The sequence below is a fragment of the Sceloporus occidentalis genome, unplaced genomic scaffold, assembly GCF_023333645.1.
Source record: "Sceloporus occidentalis isolate IW3139 unplaced genomic scaffold, rSceOcc1.0.p SCAF_117, whole genome shotgun sequence".
Classification (NCBI taxonomy): Eukaryota; Metazoa; Chordata; class Lepidosauria; order Squamata; family Phrynosomatidae; genus Sceloporus; species Sceloporus occidentalis.
This window is the reverse complement of record NW_028317097.1, coordinates 2,094,569-2,114,383: the sequence shown is the minus strand read 5'-3', so window position 1 is coordinate 2,114,383 and position 19,815 is coordinate 2,094,569. Positions and strand designations below refer to the sequence as shown.

At 39.0% G+C, this 19,815-nt stretch overlaps 1 protein-coding gene across 1 annotated transcript in view; it reads right to left on the bottom strand.

Annotated features, from left to right (window-relative positions):
• Positions 1 to 17,747: 17,747 nt before the first annotated feature.
• The window catches only part of LOC149282404 (zinc finger protein Helios-like), a 44,479-nt gene continuing 42,411 nt past the window's right edge, over positions 17,748 to 19,815 (bottom strand). Inside the window, exon 7 of the mRNA XM_089498236.1 lies at positions 17,748 to 18,472. Within this exon, the coding sequence (XP_089354362.1) occupies positions 17,748 to 18,472 (725 nt within the window). The remainder of the gene's footprint in view (positions 18,473 to 19,815) is intronic.

Genomic DNA, 19,815 nt, shown 5'->3' with positions numbered 1-19,815 from the left:
TCCTCCTCCATAAAAGAGATATCTCCAGTGTCTTACTTGTAATTGTCCTTTCAACGATTTATTACCAGAACTGAAACTCTTTGAAAAAGTAGTTGTGCCCAAACTGTTATTACGTGGGTCGGTGAAACTTCACCAATCCCTGTTTCAGGGTGATGAATGCAACGTTTCTTTTAGATACTGGCCACCTGGCACACCGGGCAAATGCCAGCGGCTAGATATAACTGGCCACACGCTATGTAAGCATAAAAATGTAGCAACATCTCCAGCAGCCAGAGGCACTGACATAATAAGTCCCATGGAAACACTTTGCAGGGCACAGTGAAGAAAGGGTGACTTTTGGGAGCTATCAAAAAAGTATTCTCACCATTTGATAATAATTCCCGACCAGTGGGTGTTTTCTGATAAAGGTATTATCTCTCAAAAGTAAAGACACACAGATCTTACTCCTACGATGCACGTGACGTGACAGTTAAAGTTGTAACTATTTTCTGGGATGTAGCATGACTGCAGTTCCTGGCAGATTATCTGACACATGGTATAGGATGGTAATTACTCTGGCTCAGTGTGTTGTAACTTCATACATGATACATGTATCAGTCATGCTTTGTCATGAGTTGTTGTAGAGCAATTCTGTGACAGTTCCAAATACTCCATATTTTATCTGGTCCGTCTTCCATTATGACAGGTTACTCTCTGCTTCACATCTTGGATGACTGTTCGAATTTGTCTGACATGTACACAGATACTAAACACTTGAGGCAAATTATGGTCAAACAATCATTTACCTTATTAAAATCTCACATGTCCTTCCCTCACTCCCAGATGATAGATAACCTTCAAAGTTTAAACCTTTTACTAAAGTGCCTCTTTTTAGGTGAGACTTTCTATCTTCAGGCCCCAAATCTTTCACATTTCTAGGAGCTACGATTGGTGGGATTCAAAGTTATTTTTGAAATAATTTCTAATGTCATTTGAAATGTATCATGATAATCAGTTTATTATTTTAATATCAGCTCTTGAACACAAAACCATAGTGACAAGCTTACCAATCATATTTTGAGAGCTGTCCTTAACATGGTACGTATGATCTTCATTGATGACAGGAAACCCCCAATAACCTCATAGACTTCAGTAAAATCATTTATGTTCATAAAATAATAAATTAAAACAGAAACATTTCAAGTAATTCAGCATTAGGAACATCACTCCTAGTACTGCTGAATGAACAATCATTTCCCAGAAATAGTTGTTTCATTTTGTAAAATTGTCCTTCATAGATAACTGTTTTGCTAGGAACACCTAATTGTGACATGACACAAGAAGCAGTCATCGTTAGGAGCCAATGCTTCTGTGTCATTCCTATGAGTAAGCCTTAATAGGAGGAAACAAAGTGACCGATCTGATAAGGTTGAATTTCTAAGCATCCTAGAGAGTGCAATTAATGCTTTGCAATTGTGTGTGAAATAAACTTGAGCTCCCATGGTGGCAATTGGTTCTTACAGATCCAAAGTGGCTGATTCTAGATTTTTCACCTGGGATTTTCTTGATTTTATATAGAATCGTGTTTGGCTAGACTGGCTGATGGTTTGATCCAGTGCAATATTTCATTTTGAAGTACAATTGTATTTAAAACACAATTGGCTTCTTTCCATTGTATGTATGGGCATAGAAAAATGAAGAAATCAGCTAAGAAGATTCCATATGTGCAGTTCAAGATGTTCAGAAGATAAGAGGTGCAAAACATCTCTCCATTTAACCCTTCAGCAGGGCCTGATATTAATTACACTACCACTGAAATAGATAATATAACTGCAAAGTCAACACTGTAAGTGCCATTTTACAGACTTCAGCTACAGTATTGTGTATAGTTCCGGAGACCCCATCTCCAGAACGATATTGACGTTCAGTGGAGGGCTACCAAAATGATGAATGGTTTATAGGATAAAAAATATTAGAAAAAGACTAAGGGATCGATATGTGCAGCTTGGAGGAAAGAAACATAGAAACATATTTAATTGTTAATATTTAACAAATAAGGAAAGGAAATATGTTTATTTGAAAGGAGGAAAAACATTAGAACAATAGCTCATAATCTTAAACTAGAGGGTCAGAAAGTTAGATGTAATGTAGCAAAGTTCTACTTTAATGAGAGGGTAGTAGGTACATTTTTTTGGACATAAGTCCAAGATTATAGAATGATTAAGATCTGAGTCTTACATCCGGAAAAATGGGCAGACTAGATGGGCTGAATGCTTCTTATCTGTCGTAAAATTCTATTTCTATTAAAGTCCAAAGAGCTTGAAGTGTGGAGGGTGGTTTCCTAAATCTCCGTCACAATGGGATACAACCTTTAACTTAAATCCTAGTGCTTTTCGTCATGCATAGAAAGATAATTTTCAAAGGATTTGCAAGACCGCTGAAAATGAAAGAGTCAGGATATCTCAGCATTTGTCCCCGTGAGCTAAACTAACCATCCCATTCCTTGTCACCAGAAAATTTATGATGTTGCTAGACAGGTTTTTCCTCAATATCTTTTCTTTATTCATTTTAGAAGGTCACAAAATCCTTTGGACTGTCTTGTTGTTTTTTCTTTTATGAGTCAATACTAGATCATTTTTCTTTTAAATAACTTTTTCTTTTTCCAAAGCCATATTTCCGTTTGTGTGCATTGTACACAGTATTACATAAAACACTGTTATTTTGATTCCTGCTTTCTCGGAACAAATACACCAAACATTGCAAACTTTTGTTAAATCCAGTTTAGACTGCTAGCTTTACAGACAGGGATCTCTATTTTTGGAAACAAATATGTGCTATATGACCGAAATGTATGTGGACACCTGACTATCACACCTAACACTATATGGACAAAAGTGTTGGGACACCTGGCCATTGCATCAACAGGGACCTTGATGACATTGCATTCTAAATACATAGACATTAATATGCAGTTGCCCCCCCCCCCCTTTGTAGCTATAACAGCTTCCATTCCTCTGGGAATGCTTTCCACAAGATTTGGAGAGTTTCTGTGGGTATTTTTGCCCATTCATTCAGTAGACCCCTGACCTCAACCCCATCGAACACCTTTGGGATGAGCTGGAATGAAGATTGTGAGCCAGGCCTTATCATTCAACATCAGTATCTGACCTCACAAATGTTCTACTAGATGGATGGGCAAAAATCCCACAGAAACACTCCAAACACTTGCAGAAAGCCTTCCCTGAGAAGTGGAAGCTGTTATAGCTGCAACGGAGGACCAACTACATATTAATGTCTATGCATTTTATGTCATGTTACAAGAGATCGGGCAGCAGAAAGCAGGTGTCCCTGCCGCTGCAAGAAGGTCAGGACGTACCAGTCCGTCCATAGGGGTTTCTTGTTTTATGGACCTACCATCTATAGGGGACTGAAGGGGCTAAGCTTATACCGTTTAAAAATGTCTTCCTCTCCCTTTTCTAGTGGATAGGCTTTGTGAGGAGCAGAGCTAGCTGGCTGTTTGTCGGAGCAAGATCTGTGTAATCAGGGCTATCCACACATAAGGACTGGGCTAGACAGTCCAGGTAGGAGGGAACATGGGCGGGGAGTGGCTAAACACTAATTCCTCTGTGCAGAAAAAGGATTGTGACCCGGAGAACCAAGGAAGCAGGGCTTCACCCAGAGACTCCAGGTTAAACCCGGAGTATTCACATGGGTTCTTTTTCCACCGGTCCTCCAGACCCTGGTGTGCTGTGAGGAGAGGCGCTTCCATTACTGAGACAGTGGGAAGAATAGACCACTCTACACAGATTTGATTGGATATGATATGAAAGTGGGTGGGACACCTACCAACATTTTAATGATGGGCACACCAGCTAGTCTCTAATAATGTCTCTGCAATAAAAATATCTTAATTGCAGCCATGCTACTGTACAAGCGCAATGTGGGCACATTCCACCCATCAATGTCAATAGAGGCAAATACCCCATTTATTTACTACTAACCTTAACCTACTACCGGAAGTAAAACACTGCAATGTACTAGTTCATACTAAACGCTAATGTGAAACATTGCAACAGAAAGAGATAAACAAATGATTATTCTTTGTTTTTCATGTCCAAAGTTAAGATAGTCATGTATTTCTCAGTTTTTGAGTGATGATTACTACATAGGAAACATGATTTTGAGGGAAGTTTTACCTATTTTTTATTTTTTTATGGTATAAGATGATGCTTTTGCAAGTTGTATTAATATATATATTAATATGTTTCGACATGAACTTCAATATTCATTAATATGTACCTTTTCTAATCTATATGCTTTATTATGAAATTCATCAGATTATCCTCTCTATCCTCTGTCAGACATACACAGGACCCTCGGGTTCTGACCGTGAGCCGTTAAGGTTATTTACAAAAAGTTCTCAGTGTAAATGGAGTCTTGATGATACATAGTATTGAGCTCATTCTGTCATATTCCACTGAGATGTAATAATAATCTGATTGTGCCAATAGGTGCTTTTCTCACTTTTATGTCATGTATGAAATCCTTGCTGTAATACTGGTGACTTAATTTAGAATAACTTTAGAAACAAGAAACATAGAGTTTGGTAGTAGATAAGACTAACTGGAGCCATCTAGGCTGCATGATTTTATCCAAACCTTATTTGTTCCTTGGTCTTGTCTTATATTCAGGATAGCTATATGCCTATCCTATACACGTTTAAATTATCTCAATGCATTAACCTCTAACACATCTGCTGCAAGACATTCACTTATCTACCCTCTCAGTGAAGTGAATCATACTTACATTACATCATGGTCTCTGACCCTTTAGGTTTAGGCTTGTTCGCATTCTAGCATGTCTCTTCCTTTGAAATATACATCCCTCTTGTACTTTGTTAAGTCCATGTATGTATTTAAGTGCTATTTTTGTCATATGGGTTTTACATCCCAGTGTATTGCTTTACCAAGCTTTAACATATGAGAAAGTTGTGTCCTGCTCTGAATGAACTACTTTTGACGTCAGTCATGGTGGGCCTTCATGCCTTGCCCATCGGGGCAGGGTTGGAAGAACTCTATCAGCTACAGGATGGCTGAATTGCTTTTCAGGTCAGAGATGTTGTAGACAGTGGCATATTTATCTCGGAGCTACCCACATTTTTTTTCTGATGCTAACATTGTTAAAAACACAATCTAATAGTAATGAGGTAATAAATATATTAAAGCCTGCTGTGAAAGTGCTGCCATGTGCCATGTCATGTAGAACATTGAATAACTTTAATACAGGAATCAAGCTAAAAAGCATTAAGAAACATCACTGACTTCGATAACTTTTTTGTAGGGAAGGCTACCCACATTTAAAATTCTGTATTTATTAGGAAATGAGTGGGTTTATCTCGTAAACGCTTGAAACTTATCTGCGAGTCAGACATGGCATGTGTTGGTCTGATTCAAACAGCTGACATTATAAAGGAAAATGTAACTGAATAGTTTGTATCCATCTATGAACACTAACATACCCACACACGCATAAGCAGACACACACTAACATACCCACACACATACACATAAGTAGACACACACTAACATACCCACCCACATACACATAAGTGAAAAAAGAAACTTAGAGTAGTTAAGCTGTGGATAACAAATCACTAAATCAATATAAATCAATATGTAAAACGTGTTGTTCACACCCTGTGATATAAAAAATTTATATAAAAAATAGATACATATACTTATATCCGAATGTGGAAGGATCTTCTGTCCGAATATTTAGAACTCGTAACATGAAACATAAAAAAACAAATAATACATAGCGCAACCTCTAATTACAAGATGAATAAGATCAAAAAATTGTGCAGTATCAAACTCACACTTTATAACAGCACTAATAAAGTGCTATATGCGTGGATCATAAAGAGTAAATAGGATCAGTCAAGGTCCTGCAGAATAAACTCCTATATGTAGGTTTAATTCCGGCATCAAATAAATACAATAAATATGCTTACAGGACCAATGTATACAGCCAGCATAGAAGTCCCAAACGGAAGGTAGAAAACCTAAGAAAGTCCGTTGGCGTCTATCTTCTATAGCGCGCTGATTGCTTCCGGGTTCTTTTGTGACGTCTCACAGGATCTCCGGAGGTTGAGAAAAAAACTAAACAGTAGCACTACGCGTTTCGCCTTCTATCACAGCTTCATCAGGTGCATCCTGATACATACACATAAGCAGACACACACTAACATACCCACACACATACACATAAGTAGACACACACTAACATACCAAGCAAACACAGACACACATACTAACATACAAACATACCCAGATATACATTAGCATACCCACACATACACTAACTAGTTCAGACATACACACAAGTCATCACACTAACACACCCAGACACACATACAGTAACCACACTAACATACCCCCAGACACACACACACATAAGCAAACACACAAACTCTATCATACACAAATCACTATCATGGTGAAGCCTCAGCCTGTCCTTAATGCAGCTTGCACACAGTGCGAGCTGCCACGCTACTACCGTGAGGTTAACCGACAATAAGTGACCCGCTCAATCCCCTTTACATGAAATTAGGGGAATAAAGAGGTAACTCTGGATTTACTATTTTTCCCTATAACTGGAGCACGCTACTGTCTTTCTCAGTGGGGGCAATTGCCCAGCTGTCCCCATATTAGTCTGTCACACCAGGGGGCGATTCTAGACCCAAACATGAAACTGGCACATCAAGTGGCTCAGGATGTTGTGAACAGATTGGCATCTGCTTACCCATTCATGTGCTAAATTTAAACATTGATTACTATAATTAGTCATTTTAAAGGGCACAGCTTAACCAACCTAATAAAATAAGATTGGGTATACGTTTGCTTGTTTCTGGCATATCACACGAATATACACATTTACCCCAGGCAGCCTAGAAAAGCAATGTGATACACAAGACCATTGAAATAATGTGCTTCGTACACTGATCTAGTCTAAATATAGACGGCTCATCACAATCATGGCCACAGATGCCCCCAGAAAATGGTGTGGGATTTGATAACAAACTGCACTGTCCTTCCTTAGATAAAGACTTACCTCAGTTCTGCCTAAAATGTCAAAAAACTCAAACCACAGACACAACTGTTCTGCCAGTCAACTGAAAGAGAAACCTGTTCCTGATTGTATCTGTCTGTGAGGTTATGTTATCTGTCTCGTCCTCCTCACCTCACAAGTGACTGTCCCAATCGCATCTCAACCCCATCACACATGCTTAAAAAAGCCTGACTTTGGGTCTAAAAAATATATTTGAGGTTCCTGTCATATCACAAACGTTCATCTTTGGGTTTGGAGTAGGCGATATCTGGAGCATCACAATGGAAACATATGTCTTAAAGAAAGCAGATCCTCTGTTTCTGGAGATGGTGGCTCAACATGTTTGATACATCAGATTACAGAATGAAACCATAAGCCGAGAAGATAAGAACCAACTGTCCCATCTAATCATCTTTTTAAACGCACACACTAAATTATGGATTTATTTTCTTGCAAGTCAGGATAATTATAAGTCTTTCACATAAATGATTGGATCCCCTACCATTTAAAGGCACACTAAAAAAAAATACTATAGATACCTCTGCATACCACAAACCAAAAATAAGACACTTTCTCTGTGCCTGCGAAAAAATTTAAAGCACCCATCCAATTCTTTATATTTTTTGCAATTTCTTTATTTTTTTCACTTCCAAATTAAAACCTTCATAAGAAAATCCCATTAACGTGGGAAAAAATCAGAATGTAAGAGCTCTGAATATCCTATGGTTGTCAATGTGAAGTTAAAAGACTGAAACCGAGTTGCACAGATGGATGGGTTCATGGTGATTTTATAGGTGATAGAATTTATGGGCGTGAGGTGATTGAACACATTTGGAATTGGGGAGAGGGGTTATAAGAGTGGGGGCAGGGTTGTCTGTAAGGATTTGGATTAATTCTTCTCTTTGAAGGTTGCAAAGACAAAGGATAAAGTTATTTAAAAAATTAAAGACCTCACAGCCTTAGGAGTGCACTGTGATCATTGCTGCCACTTACTCAGCACCTTTTAGAAGTAGTATGGCCTCCTGCCTAGTACAAGCCCTTTCACCTAGTTGTAAAATGACACCTTATAAAACCTTTGACCCATACGTAGCACCCGAGACATGAACTTGCTAACAAGCAGGTGTTTTTTTTTGTCCATAAACAGTTAAGACTGATCACCCTCACCTTGGAAGACTAAGGACCTGTGCAGAATAGAATAAATAGCTTCTTTTGCCTATGACTGTGCCAGCAAGGCACGGTGACAGGAACGATCTGGTGTCCCAAGCAGCCTTTTAAATGAGGAATGCATATTAAAGTACTTTGTAGGTACTTTAAAATGAATTTAATAAACCTGAAAGTAAAATTAAAATGACGTGTTTTAGTGCAATCTGCAGCTCCAGAGCTGGATTGAGAGGGAGTTAGTGGAACATAGTAAATAGCTACGGACAGCGACTATTGTGCAAGGGGAGATTCTGCAGAATCCCTTCATGCGTTTGCAAGGTGGACATAATGAAAATTTAGAGAGCCCTCGGCTATCACATACAACAAGCAGCCACAGAGCTATAGAACTAGGCTGATGGCTGACTATAACACACTAATCCTGGTAGATATTTGCATACCTGGGAACGCTAAAGCTTTGACCCAGAGAACTCCGGGAGAAGCACCTGAATCCTCCAGGTCGTGAGAGTGGGGTCTTTACACGGCCCACTCCCCTCCATTACCCCTTTAAATAGTGGTGTTTCCCACAATGTCAGTTGGAATGCCCACTGACATCAGCGAGAACTCCTCCGACGTCACCGGGGTGGCAGTCCCTGCCACGTCCCGCAAGGGTATTCTCCGGGTATCCGGAGTCCAGAAATTCCCAGGTATGGATATTTAAACAGTCTCACGTTTCATGTGTTTGACTACTTCAAGGGTGACAAAGCCCATTGATCAGTATGTAACGTGACTACAGAAATGATGCATAAAACATTGTATTGCAACATCACTATGGATATACAGGAACTGTTGACATTTGCTTTGTTCTGTTTCTAAGACAACTATAGTTTTGTTATGTCCATTTTGCTGGAATAGGGTTATTTTGAAAAACAAAATATGTATGTATGTATATATATATATATATATATATATATATATATATATATATATATATATATATATATATATATATATATATATATATATATATATATAATGCAAATAGCCTGGTTTCTTTTTTATTTTGTTTTTATACTCCCCTGCTAAAAGGAAGAGTTGGCTGCTCCAAAAATGGTTCCACGTGTAGTTATTGATTTTCTCGCTATGATCAAGTCTATTCTGAGCAAGAATACATAGCTGAATAACTAAATATTAAAAATGATGAACCATTAGATCTGTGGTATTTTTAATAAACTAAAACTATTTTCAACAATTTTTTTTTTTTTTTTTTACTTCGCAGTTGTTTGGTTAACCAAAAAGCACATGAAGCAATTCAGGGCCCCAGAGTTTAATGCCTACTTGTGTGGTATATGTAATATTTTGTTGTGCCCTACATTATATATCTTGTCAACAATAGTTATCCAGTGAAACATGGTTTGTACATGTGCAGTGCTGATAAACAGAGTGACATCATGAGAGGGATGCGCCATAAACTTTATTTTAAATGTGTTATCTTTGCCTTATGTTGCCATGGAAACATAGTAGGGCTCAAAAATGTGTGTGTGTGTGTGGGGGGGGGGGGGTTAAGTGATCAAGGGGCCCCATTATCCTTAAACTGGCCGTGTTTCCAGGCTAAATAAATGCGCCTTCTACAAATGCTTTTGTCATAGTATCTGAAGGTAGCTTATCGTGGAAGACTAGTCAGTGAAAATTGCCCATTTAGAGAATTGTAACAGCTCAGATAAGAAACCCGGCAGTTAGAAAGAAAAAAATATGTTTATCTTGAAGGGAAATTCTTTTATTTCCATCATGATAATATCAGCATGGACAGACTGTGTGAACACAAAGAACGTTTGGTTAGGGTTTGAGACGCCATTAAATTATATTCACACAATGCAATCTCTTGTAGGACCATGACACTTGTCATTAATGGGTGACTTTATGCCACATGGGCTCATTCACATGTGTGACATAACAGGCCCTCCTAGGGAACTGTGAGAAGATATAGTGATCTAGCTGACCTATAAGCCACAATGTAGACATTCACATAATGCACAACAAATATTTTCCTGAGTGCGATTCGGGGGCTGCCTTACCTTTTATTTCAAGGCTGGACATAGAGTCCGGATACAAGTAGTTTCTGATGAAGACTCTTATCATATATACCACTGACTGGCTAGCTGTCTTAAAAAAGATATACTTTAAACTAGAATTTATATATTACAGAAATGCAATCTAATTTTCTTTATTATTATGAAAACATGGTTTTCATGTGGCAACACAATAAATCCTGTGAAAAAATACACTTTTTTTTTCTTTTATTTAATTTCTTTTTTCTAAGAGTGAGAGTTTCAAATGCCAGTTTCTTGCATTTCTTGTGATATAAAGCAATAAAAATCCAGATATGTTTCTAAAGGGGTTTTTCTAATGGGGTTTATCTAGCAGTTTACATTCACTGATTTACTATTTATTATAAAGGACCGACACAAGCACAACAATAATGGTGCCCTGGACAAGCTTCCCGTAGTGCTTCCCCCAGCCCACTGTGATACCACCTTTCATTGTGAACGCCATGAATGGCAGAAGAGGGGAACATTACAGCATGAGGGTGTCCAAGGGGCAGTCACCATGTGGTCCTAGAGTAAATCCAGGCCTAGCTAGTGACTTTCTAGACTTCTTCTTGATTAAATGATGTGTTATATTATTATTGCAGCAGAGGCTCACTGGGTTTGCCTTTGTTAGCACACCTTGGAACTCTCTAGGTTTGGCCCATACCTCTGGGTGAAAGACTGCGTCACTGGGACACTAAGTCACTTTCCTCTTTCTCCAAAGGGCAGTGTGACGCTCCCAGGTAATTTAAGGCTATGTGACCAGATGTGGCTAGCCATGTCCATTATGTTGCTAATCCTGTCCCCACACAAGCAGCCCCCCCCCCCCCAAAGCTAGGCTGGGTTATTGCCCCTGGAACCACACGTCTTCTCAGTACAGCTGCAAACAATAGGTTTTAATCTACCATAATCATAAACACACAGTAAACCTAATAAAATGTCACTATGTAACTTCTTTTTGTTTATAAATAATTCATAACTTCAGTTTTCGAGCTGCAGGATGTGTATACAACCACTTACGGGACAAACTTCAGCTTTTTGGTAGTGCCGTGAAATGGGAATGCTTTTGGATCCACAACAAACCTTTATATGTTTATATGTATAACAAGAGAATTGGGTTCAAGGCTTACAAAGTAGCCTCATCACCTAGCAACAAATTACATGGCCCAAGCAGAAGGAACATTGTTTGCCAGAGTAGTAAGAACGATTTTCACTGTATACATAGGACTCATCTAAAAGTATTATTTTATACATAGAATGTATTAGCTAGAAATGTATGCTCTGTTTATTATAAAATCTTGTAAGATAAAATTTGTAGAACTTTTAAATAAATGTTAGTCTGTAAAAACATGGTTGGATGAGTCTGGTGTGAAAGAACCTCACTGACCTGACTGGACCTTAACCACCTCGAACTAAAAGGGAGATTGCGAGCCATGCCTTCGTCCAACATCAGTGCCTCACAAACGCTCTACTGGATGAATGGGCAAAAATTCCCATAGAAACACTCCAAGATCTTGTGGAAAGCCTTCCCAGAAGAGTGGAAGCTGTTATAGCTACAAAGGGGGACCAACTACATATTGATGTCTATGCATTTGGAATGCGATGAAATAAAAGTCCCTGTTGGTGTATTGGTCAGGTGTCCCCATAATTTTGTCCATGTAGTGTTTGTCATGTGTTAAACTAGCTACCTCTCTCTGCAACTCTACATCTGTCTTGAGGACGTAGCATCAACCACTACTTACCGTCCAAAGGGGCTCACGTTTCCAACCCTGCCACACATCACTAACACAACATCTTCGACGTTGCTCCCATCCTGTTGAACATAGTGGACAGAAAACTCACTCTATGTCTGCACTATGAATTCATGCTACGTTCCTATTCACCTCCCTTATCTCTTCATTGTCTCATAACCCTAAAACAACTCCTTGGTCAATTCCCTCTTTGCCCTATCACAAATACCCCTTCCACTAACCAGGACCCTACCAATCTGTCCTACTACCATCCCATCTCTCCTCCAAGTTTCTTGAGCAATTTGCATACACTGAAGTAAGTTTCTCCTTCCCTGGGTTATTAGACTTTCCCCATGCCCTTGGTCCTTCAAAAAAAAAACAACACACTTCGATAACTCCCTTCCTCCCACTTTTACCTTTTGTGTAATACAACCACATTCTAGATTGTAAATTTGTTTGAGCAGGGCCATTGTTTTATGTTATGTCCTGTTTACCTATTGTACTGCTCTCCAGAATATGGTGGTGCTAAATAAAACAATAATACACGCCAGCTCTCATAAACTTTCATGTATATGATAGCTAAGTGTTTCCTTATAATTAAAATTATTTTAGGCATGTAAAGGGAAAGCATCCATTTAACAAAAAGGAAAAAAAGTTAACGGAAGGGATCAACAGAATCCTGTGAATGAGAAGTTAAGATTGCTACTCACATGGAATGGTATTCTATTACATAGATACACCTTTGTACATTGCTTAGTTATCTATTCTAAGATATTCTTAGCTCTATAGTATTTACTGGAATTAATGATAAGGCAAAGTAATAAATCAGACAACCACAGAGGCGATATTAGTTCCTGAGATTCCCTATAAAAGTTTATTCCAATAGTTGTGCAATCCAGTTATTACAACTCTCAAATCAATACAAAGATCCCGCAGTTAAACAAAAAATAAAATGAAAGGGCTCATACCAAATCCCCCCAACCCCTCCCCATGCATACACAAGAACATTCGTACAAAATCCAGAGCGGTGATTAAAACAAACCCTTAAATTGCCGGAAAGATTGAAAAATGTCTCTGACAGAAGAAAAGGGTTAAGGGGGCACAATACATACGCTTATACTACCTGTCCTTTCTGGCCCAGGGCTCCGGAAGTGCAAGAGCTGAAGGCTGGCAGAAAAACATTTTTATTTGCCTTGCAAGTTGGTGACAATATTTAGACGGGTTTAAATGACAGATATCCTACCCTTTTTAAATCATGTATAATAACATTGATATTTAGATGGACAGAGGCAATGGGAGTTGCAGCAAAACTACTGTCATGCTGAGGATCAATGGGGATGTAACACGTAGGTGATACCTGATTTGGGGGGCCATTAGATTGTGTCATTACCAACTCAAGAATCACACACTTTAATGTTCCATGGAGGCCGGGTTGGTTGAACTACAGGAACCTAACCTCACTCAATTTGTGATACTTTCTGTAAATGATCAGTGAGCATCATTGGGTCCCCATTGCACTTCAATAAAGCCGGGATTGTTGGGAGGTATGGAACCCTGCATCATAACCTCTCCAGTTGTCCAGCGCAATATATCTACCCATCCGAATGTCAAAAAGGTGTAACTGTTACAGTAGCTATTGTATACAACTCACATCGCTCCCGCGTCTTTCTGGTGTAAAACACGTTACTATAGGTGAATATTCCGGTTGTGCAGAGGGGAGCATATTAACATTAAACACTGGTAACAGGGATATAATTCTAATTTTTCCACCAACTGCTGGAGTATGACTGTATACACTTAAAGCATGTTTTCCTTTCCACAAAAAAAAAAGAAAAAAAAAATCACTGTATACAACTTTACAGTTTTAAATTGTGTTTTCTAAATATATGCATTAAAAGCTTTCACTTCCTTATACAAAGATATACATTATAGAACAGAAACAAAAACCCCAAAAAACTTTACAACCAGGAGGGGTAACCAAGGAAACCAAAAAAAAGGCAAAGAATACATTTACAATAAGATCATTAACAGACTGTCTAATCGAGGCATTTACAAAGATTACGTACCTTAATATTTCTAATCCCTCAAATCATCTATACAATATTTTCCTTTTTTCCTGTCCTTTGTCTTAAATAGAAAACTACAATTCAGTACAAAAATATGTAAACAGACTGTACAAAGCGGTGAACACGGGTGTTGAAACAAAAGCATATTATACAGGGTTTTTGTGGTTTATTTTGCCACTCGCAGAGCCCTGCTGTGTTACGCTAAGCCATCATGCAACCCCTTTTACAAGAAAGGAGCAAAAAAACCCAAACACATATACGTAGATAATGCTTCGCACAGCTACAGAGAATACCATGGAATTCAAACCTCTGCAGCAGTGAAAGGGTTACCCAGAGATTATTAAGGGTGTATCAAACATAATTCCGTATACATACAGTGTATCAGTTATGGAACTTTATACATGCGCTACTGTTCGAAAGTTGGGGGTCACTTTTTGCTCATTAAAATTACATGAAATGGGTCAGAAATACAGCACAGACAGGGTTAATGTCGTAAATGACTATTTTAGCTGGAGACTGCGGATTTTTAATGGAATTCTTCATAGGCGGATAAAGGCCCGTTTATCACTCCCTTCACTCCTGCGTTCCAATGGCACATCGTGTCCACTAATCCAAATAAAAGACTAACTGATCGTCAGAAAACCCTTTTGAAATTATCTTACAGCTAGAAATGTCCTTGTTTTCCATGAAAGCAGCTGTGTGACCCCAAACTTTTGAATGGTAGCGTACAATATGACCCCAGAGCATAAAAACAACATATCTAATCACGTATACGTTTTAATATGTTTTGTCATCGTTCAGAGACCGCGCTGATACAATTGACATGGGCAGATTTTGATACACCCCTAATAAAACATGTTGGAAATGTGGCTACACAAAGAGGAGTTGATAACAGTGTTATCAGAGTCCCAGCATGGATGAACTGGAGTTAGATTGTTGATCACAGTATACGAAAACAAAAAGTCTGTCCTTTGTTTCAAGGTGCAGATAACGACAAAGGTTTCCAGTGCTGTCAGACACCAGTTTAAGTGCATAGCAAAGGACAAAGTGGCCCATCCTCTTCAGACACAATATGATGTCAAATGAGGTAAGTTTGGGATTCAATGACCCATGTCCTTTTGAAGTGCCTTTCACCTTTTTTTTTTGGTTTGCCCCCAAAAGTATTACAGGATAATGTAACAAAGTAGATGAGGGACTGGTGGCCCAGCAGTGAGTAAAGGTGCTTTGTAGATCACACCCTCACCTTTGACAATGATATTGGAAACCCGTACCTCTCTCACTTCTCTGGTATTAAGATGGTACTAAACTAACCCTTTAGTCCTCACATCTATACACCTGCGCCATAACTCACAACTCTCCCGTTCAGAATAACACAAGAGATCAGAAGGTTTGGGTAACAAATTGATACAACGAAAAACGAGCCTGAAAAAATAACTGATAGCTACAAGTATCTATCAATGTGTGCATTAGAAATTCAAACCATTCCAGTAGTATGGACCCATTTCAGGCCACTTCATGTTCTAGCAGCAGCAGACTTGCTCGACGAAGCCTGTCGACTCTACCTGAAATCTTCCTTATATGAAATCAGTTCTACCTGCAACGGGGATCATCACCGGCACCGCCGTGGTGAGATAATGATAATCCCCGCCTGCCTCAGATTGGGTTCTCCGCTTCCTAACAAGAGACTATGCTTTGCCTGAAATGATAATTGGAGGAAATGAATATACTGAGTTTGCGGCAGAAAGACTGAAATCAGAACCGAACGGCAGCAGGATTTGCGCGTGATAATGGATTTAGATTATCCGCACTGTGATGTCATAGCTTTTCTAGTTGCGGCTGCGGGCTGGAAACAATGCTGTACCTTTCCTGAACTATTCTACCACCCTGATCCTTATTATTACTCGATAGAAATATCAAATGATTAGGAACAGCAATGCGGTTCATCATATGTTTGTCGAAAGACCATAGACTTCTGCAAGTAGAACAACCTCATCTGAACTGCCTGGCACACAGTCTGTGCATACATATATGCACAACACATTTTTGGGGCATTTCTCAATAAATGATGCAGCCAGATACTGTTGGAAGTGCTGGGGTTGGATAAGGAGAATTTGTAGTTTATATACCTAATAAAAAGCTCATTGAAGATTGCGTTTACACTAGGAGAATAAACCATTATTCTTATAATTTGCGTTGATTGATTTAATCTTGGAGTGAATATCTTCCAACCCCAAAGGTTTCCCCCCCCCAATGCATTTTTGAATGTCATCATCATAAAAACGAGATGAGAGGGAGCCGTTCAAAGAACCATAAATATATAGGATAAAACATATATATATATATATATATATATATATATATATATATATATATATATACACACACACACATATATATATACACACACATACACATTTGATTAAAATATTATAATTTTTGTTTAAATAAAATGCTCACTATACAAAGAAAAAGTATAGTTGGGTTAGGGGTAGTAGTCATCCATGGAACTCGAGGGGGGAATACCATGGTTTTATTGTGAGGGCCAGCCATATCTGGTGATCGCCAGTGCCGTTTAATTCTGCAATAGAAAAACTAACCATAACGTATCAACACCAACGTTAAGCGGTAATCTTAGCCCAGGATGAAAATCAAAATGTATGTCATCAGACGGAAGATGTATTTCGAATTTGGAGCAACTCCCAACCAATTTCCACCACAAAGTTTAACATCTGTATGCCAGGTGCAAAACCCTAGGAATAATGGTTTGTCTATGACTTTGGGTGATGTGTGAATAGCCATAACTTCCAGTATGATATTACAAGCCTAGCAATACATGTAAACATCAAATTGGCTTCTTCTAAGAGTGGGAGATTATATGGGTCAGGGGTTTGACGCAAACCTCCGAATAAATAAGGGTATTTGAATACTTGTCACAAATATATATATATATCTATATATATATATATATATCATCAATAGTATGGACACAATATCTACTGGAACTCATTCCCATCTCATCACATGCGCACATAACCCAGTCAATAATTGGCAAATTTTGTTGGTTATTTAAAAATGGATAATAATAAAAGTCAGCAATTTACTTGAAAGGTAATCTGGAGTGCATTGTACTGTACTTAGCAGATTCAGCTGCCGTATTTGTATTAATTGATGTATGCCAATGCAATTATAGATATAATTCAAGGAATTAGGATTTCTAATTCACAATCTAATTATTATTACATGACAGGTCACAATTGTTGTGTCCTTTGATCCCTCATGTTGTATGGTTGTTACCTGGCGTTACCTTATTTAGCAGACATGACAAAAAAAATCTATTATCGTCTCAGAAACCACTCGCAGTGCACTAGTTCTGTGCTACCGTTTTCATGGAAAATAGAAATTTGCAGCCACGTAAATAGGAAATAAAATGTCTTTAAAGGTTTTCAATTTTTTTCAGCATTTATCGGCGGCTGAACAGTTTCTTGCAGATGTGTCAAAAAATTGGGTACATATGTAAATTTAAAAAAATGCATCTAAATTATATCCTTTTGGAGTACCTAATGTCTGAGAGAAAGTGGGTGAGTAAGTGCAGTATTTCTTCATGTAAAGTCAGCTTTAAAAGAGCTTTCTCCAGTCCCAGGCTATTGGAAGGGGTGCTCACCCCGGACAATGTGCGAAGAAAATTCATATCGGTCCTGGCTCCGGTGGCCACAAATGTTGCATTCCAGTGGGTCGCGGTACCCGTGACAGCCCATGTGTATGGTATACATGACATGGTCTAGGAACAGCACTCGACAGTGCTCACATTTGAAGGCCCTAACCTGCTCCCCTTCACTGTTGAAGACTCTGTAGACCCCCTTGGAAGAGCCTAAGTTGGCCTTTGTGGCATCGAGTGCTTTGCCATCCTCCTTTGGATACATGGGACTCGGCTTTCTCTTGGAGTTTAAGGCATTGTTCCCTTGATAGGACTGACGATCCTCGTGGCTGCTCTCCGAGTCGGTGGTGTCCAGGCAGCTGTTGCTGGGAGATGCCTCTCTTTCCTGGGTGTGACTCTTTGGTCTGATTAGGGAGATGGGGCCATCCATGTTGTTATCATTGCTGTCTGAGGTTTCCCTGCTGGTGGGTCTCTCCACCCTGTTTGGATGGTAGACCTGAGAATAAACTGAACTGATGACAGGGGGGACTTCCGACAGCGCAGAAGCGGAGTGATGTATCAGTGGGCGCAATGCATCCGCTCCCAGGTAGGTGATGGCGTTGCTGATAGCCTGGTCCATCATCTGAGACTGTACTAACTCAGCTTCTTTTTCGTATGCCAGACTCATATCAAAGTGCATATCAGGATAGCCAAATCGCATGAGCTTTTCACCTGGAGGCAGTAAAAGGTATTGAAATGTATAGGTCAATGTACTGTCAAAAGACAATCTCAAACACATTCCACTACGCAGGGCTAGCTAACGGCAGGCATCAGATCAGACAATTCCGGGCTATCACCACTGCACAGGCTCATGATTAACCTACGGACATTACCGTCTGATGGATGCCCAGGGGGGGCAGTTAGATTTGTAGCTCAGCTGCAGGGAGAGGTAGCACTGCCCTTTTACATAAAACGTATTTTCAAGTTGTACCGATGGGGCGATTTTCAGGAGAGTTACACCAGGTTACCAACCGAGTTAGTAACCGAGTGGTAACCTGGAATGGCTGTCTTTTTAACAATTGCTTCATATTATACTTTTATCCCATATATATCTTTCTATTGTTCTGTATAGCTCATGGTTTCCTGCTTAATCTCTTCCTATTGCTCCATGCAACCCCACCCTGCAAGTGCCACTGTGCTTAAACACAGACTCATCTTCCTCCGAAGACATCGTTCCTGTCGCCTGACATATATATTACAGCGTGTTTTATTGGCAGACCTGGAATTAGTGTTGGCTGTCACAGTAACAATCTATATATTCAATTGTGCAGAGTCCTAGCAGCCGTTCTGGAGAATTGTTGTTTCATTGAATGGTAGTATCTGCTTAAGTGAGGTTTCTCCTGTGCGAGGCATTGAGACGAATATTTCAAAGAAGCTAGGGGTATCTAATGTTAAACAATACTTCATGGTGGTCTTATTAAGCGTACCTCTCAATTTCTAGCTCTGATCACAACCTGAAAACCGGTGTAGATAGAGGGAAAGAGGGACTTTTTGGAAATGTCTGTTTGCCTTTTATAACATGTAAAGGAACTTGAAGTGAAAACTTTGCTTAGACAAACAATATTAACCTGGCATCACCACAAGGCAGCCATTACTGCACATCACCAGTGCCATTTGGGAATGTTGATTTGTTTGTGGAATATGCTAAGATTATATACATCAGTTTAGTTAACCTCTTCCATTCTGCTGTAGTACTAGTATTGGGGGGGGGGTCACTTATGTTTTAAGATTAATTTTTACTGGATTTTTCTTACTATAATACAAGCATTTTCTATGATTAGTCTTCCCAATAATATGGGAGAAGGTTATTCTGCTAAACTAATCATCTTTATAGGTTTCATGACAAGTAAGCCTTCTAGTTTCTATCTTTCTGGCAAAACTCAATTTCAGTTTGCACTAACGGAGGGATCCAGGCCTTTGATTTTTAGGATGCCTGTGAGCTCCCAACGTGTTCTGGTTTCTTTTGCACATAATGTAGTCTGCACTGCTTTTATGGTAGGATCAGACTGATATGA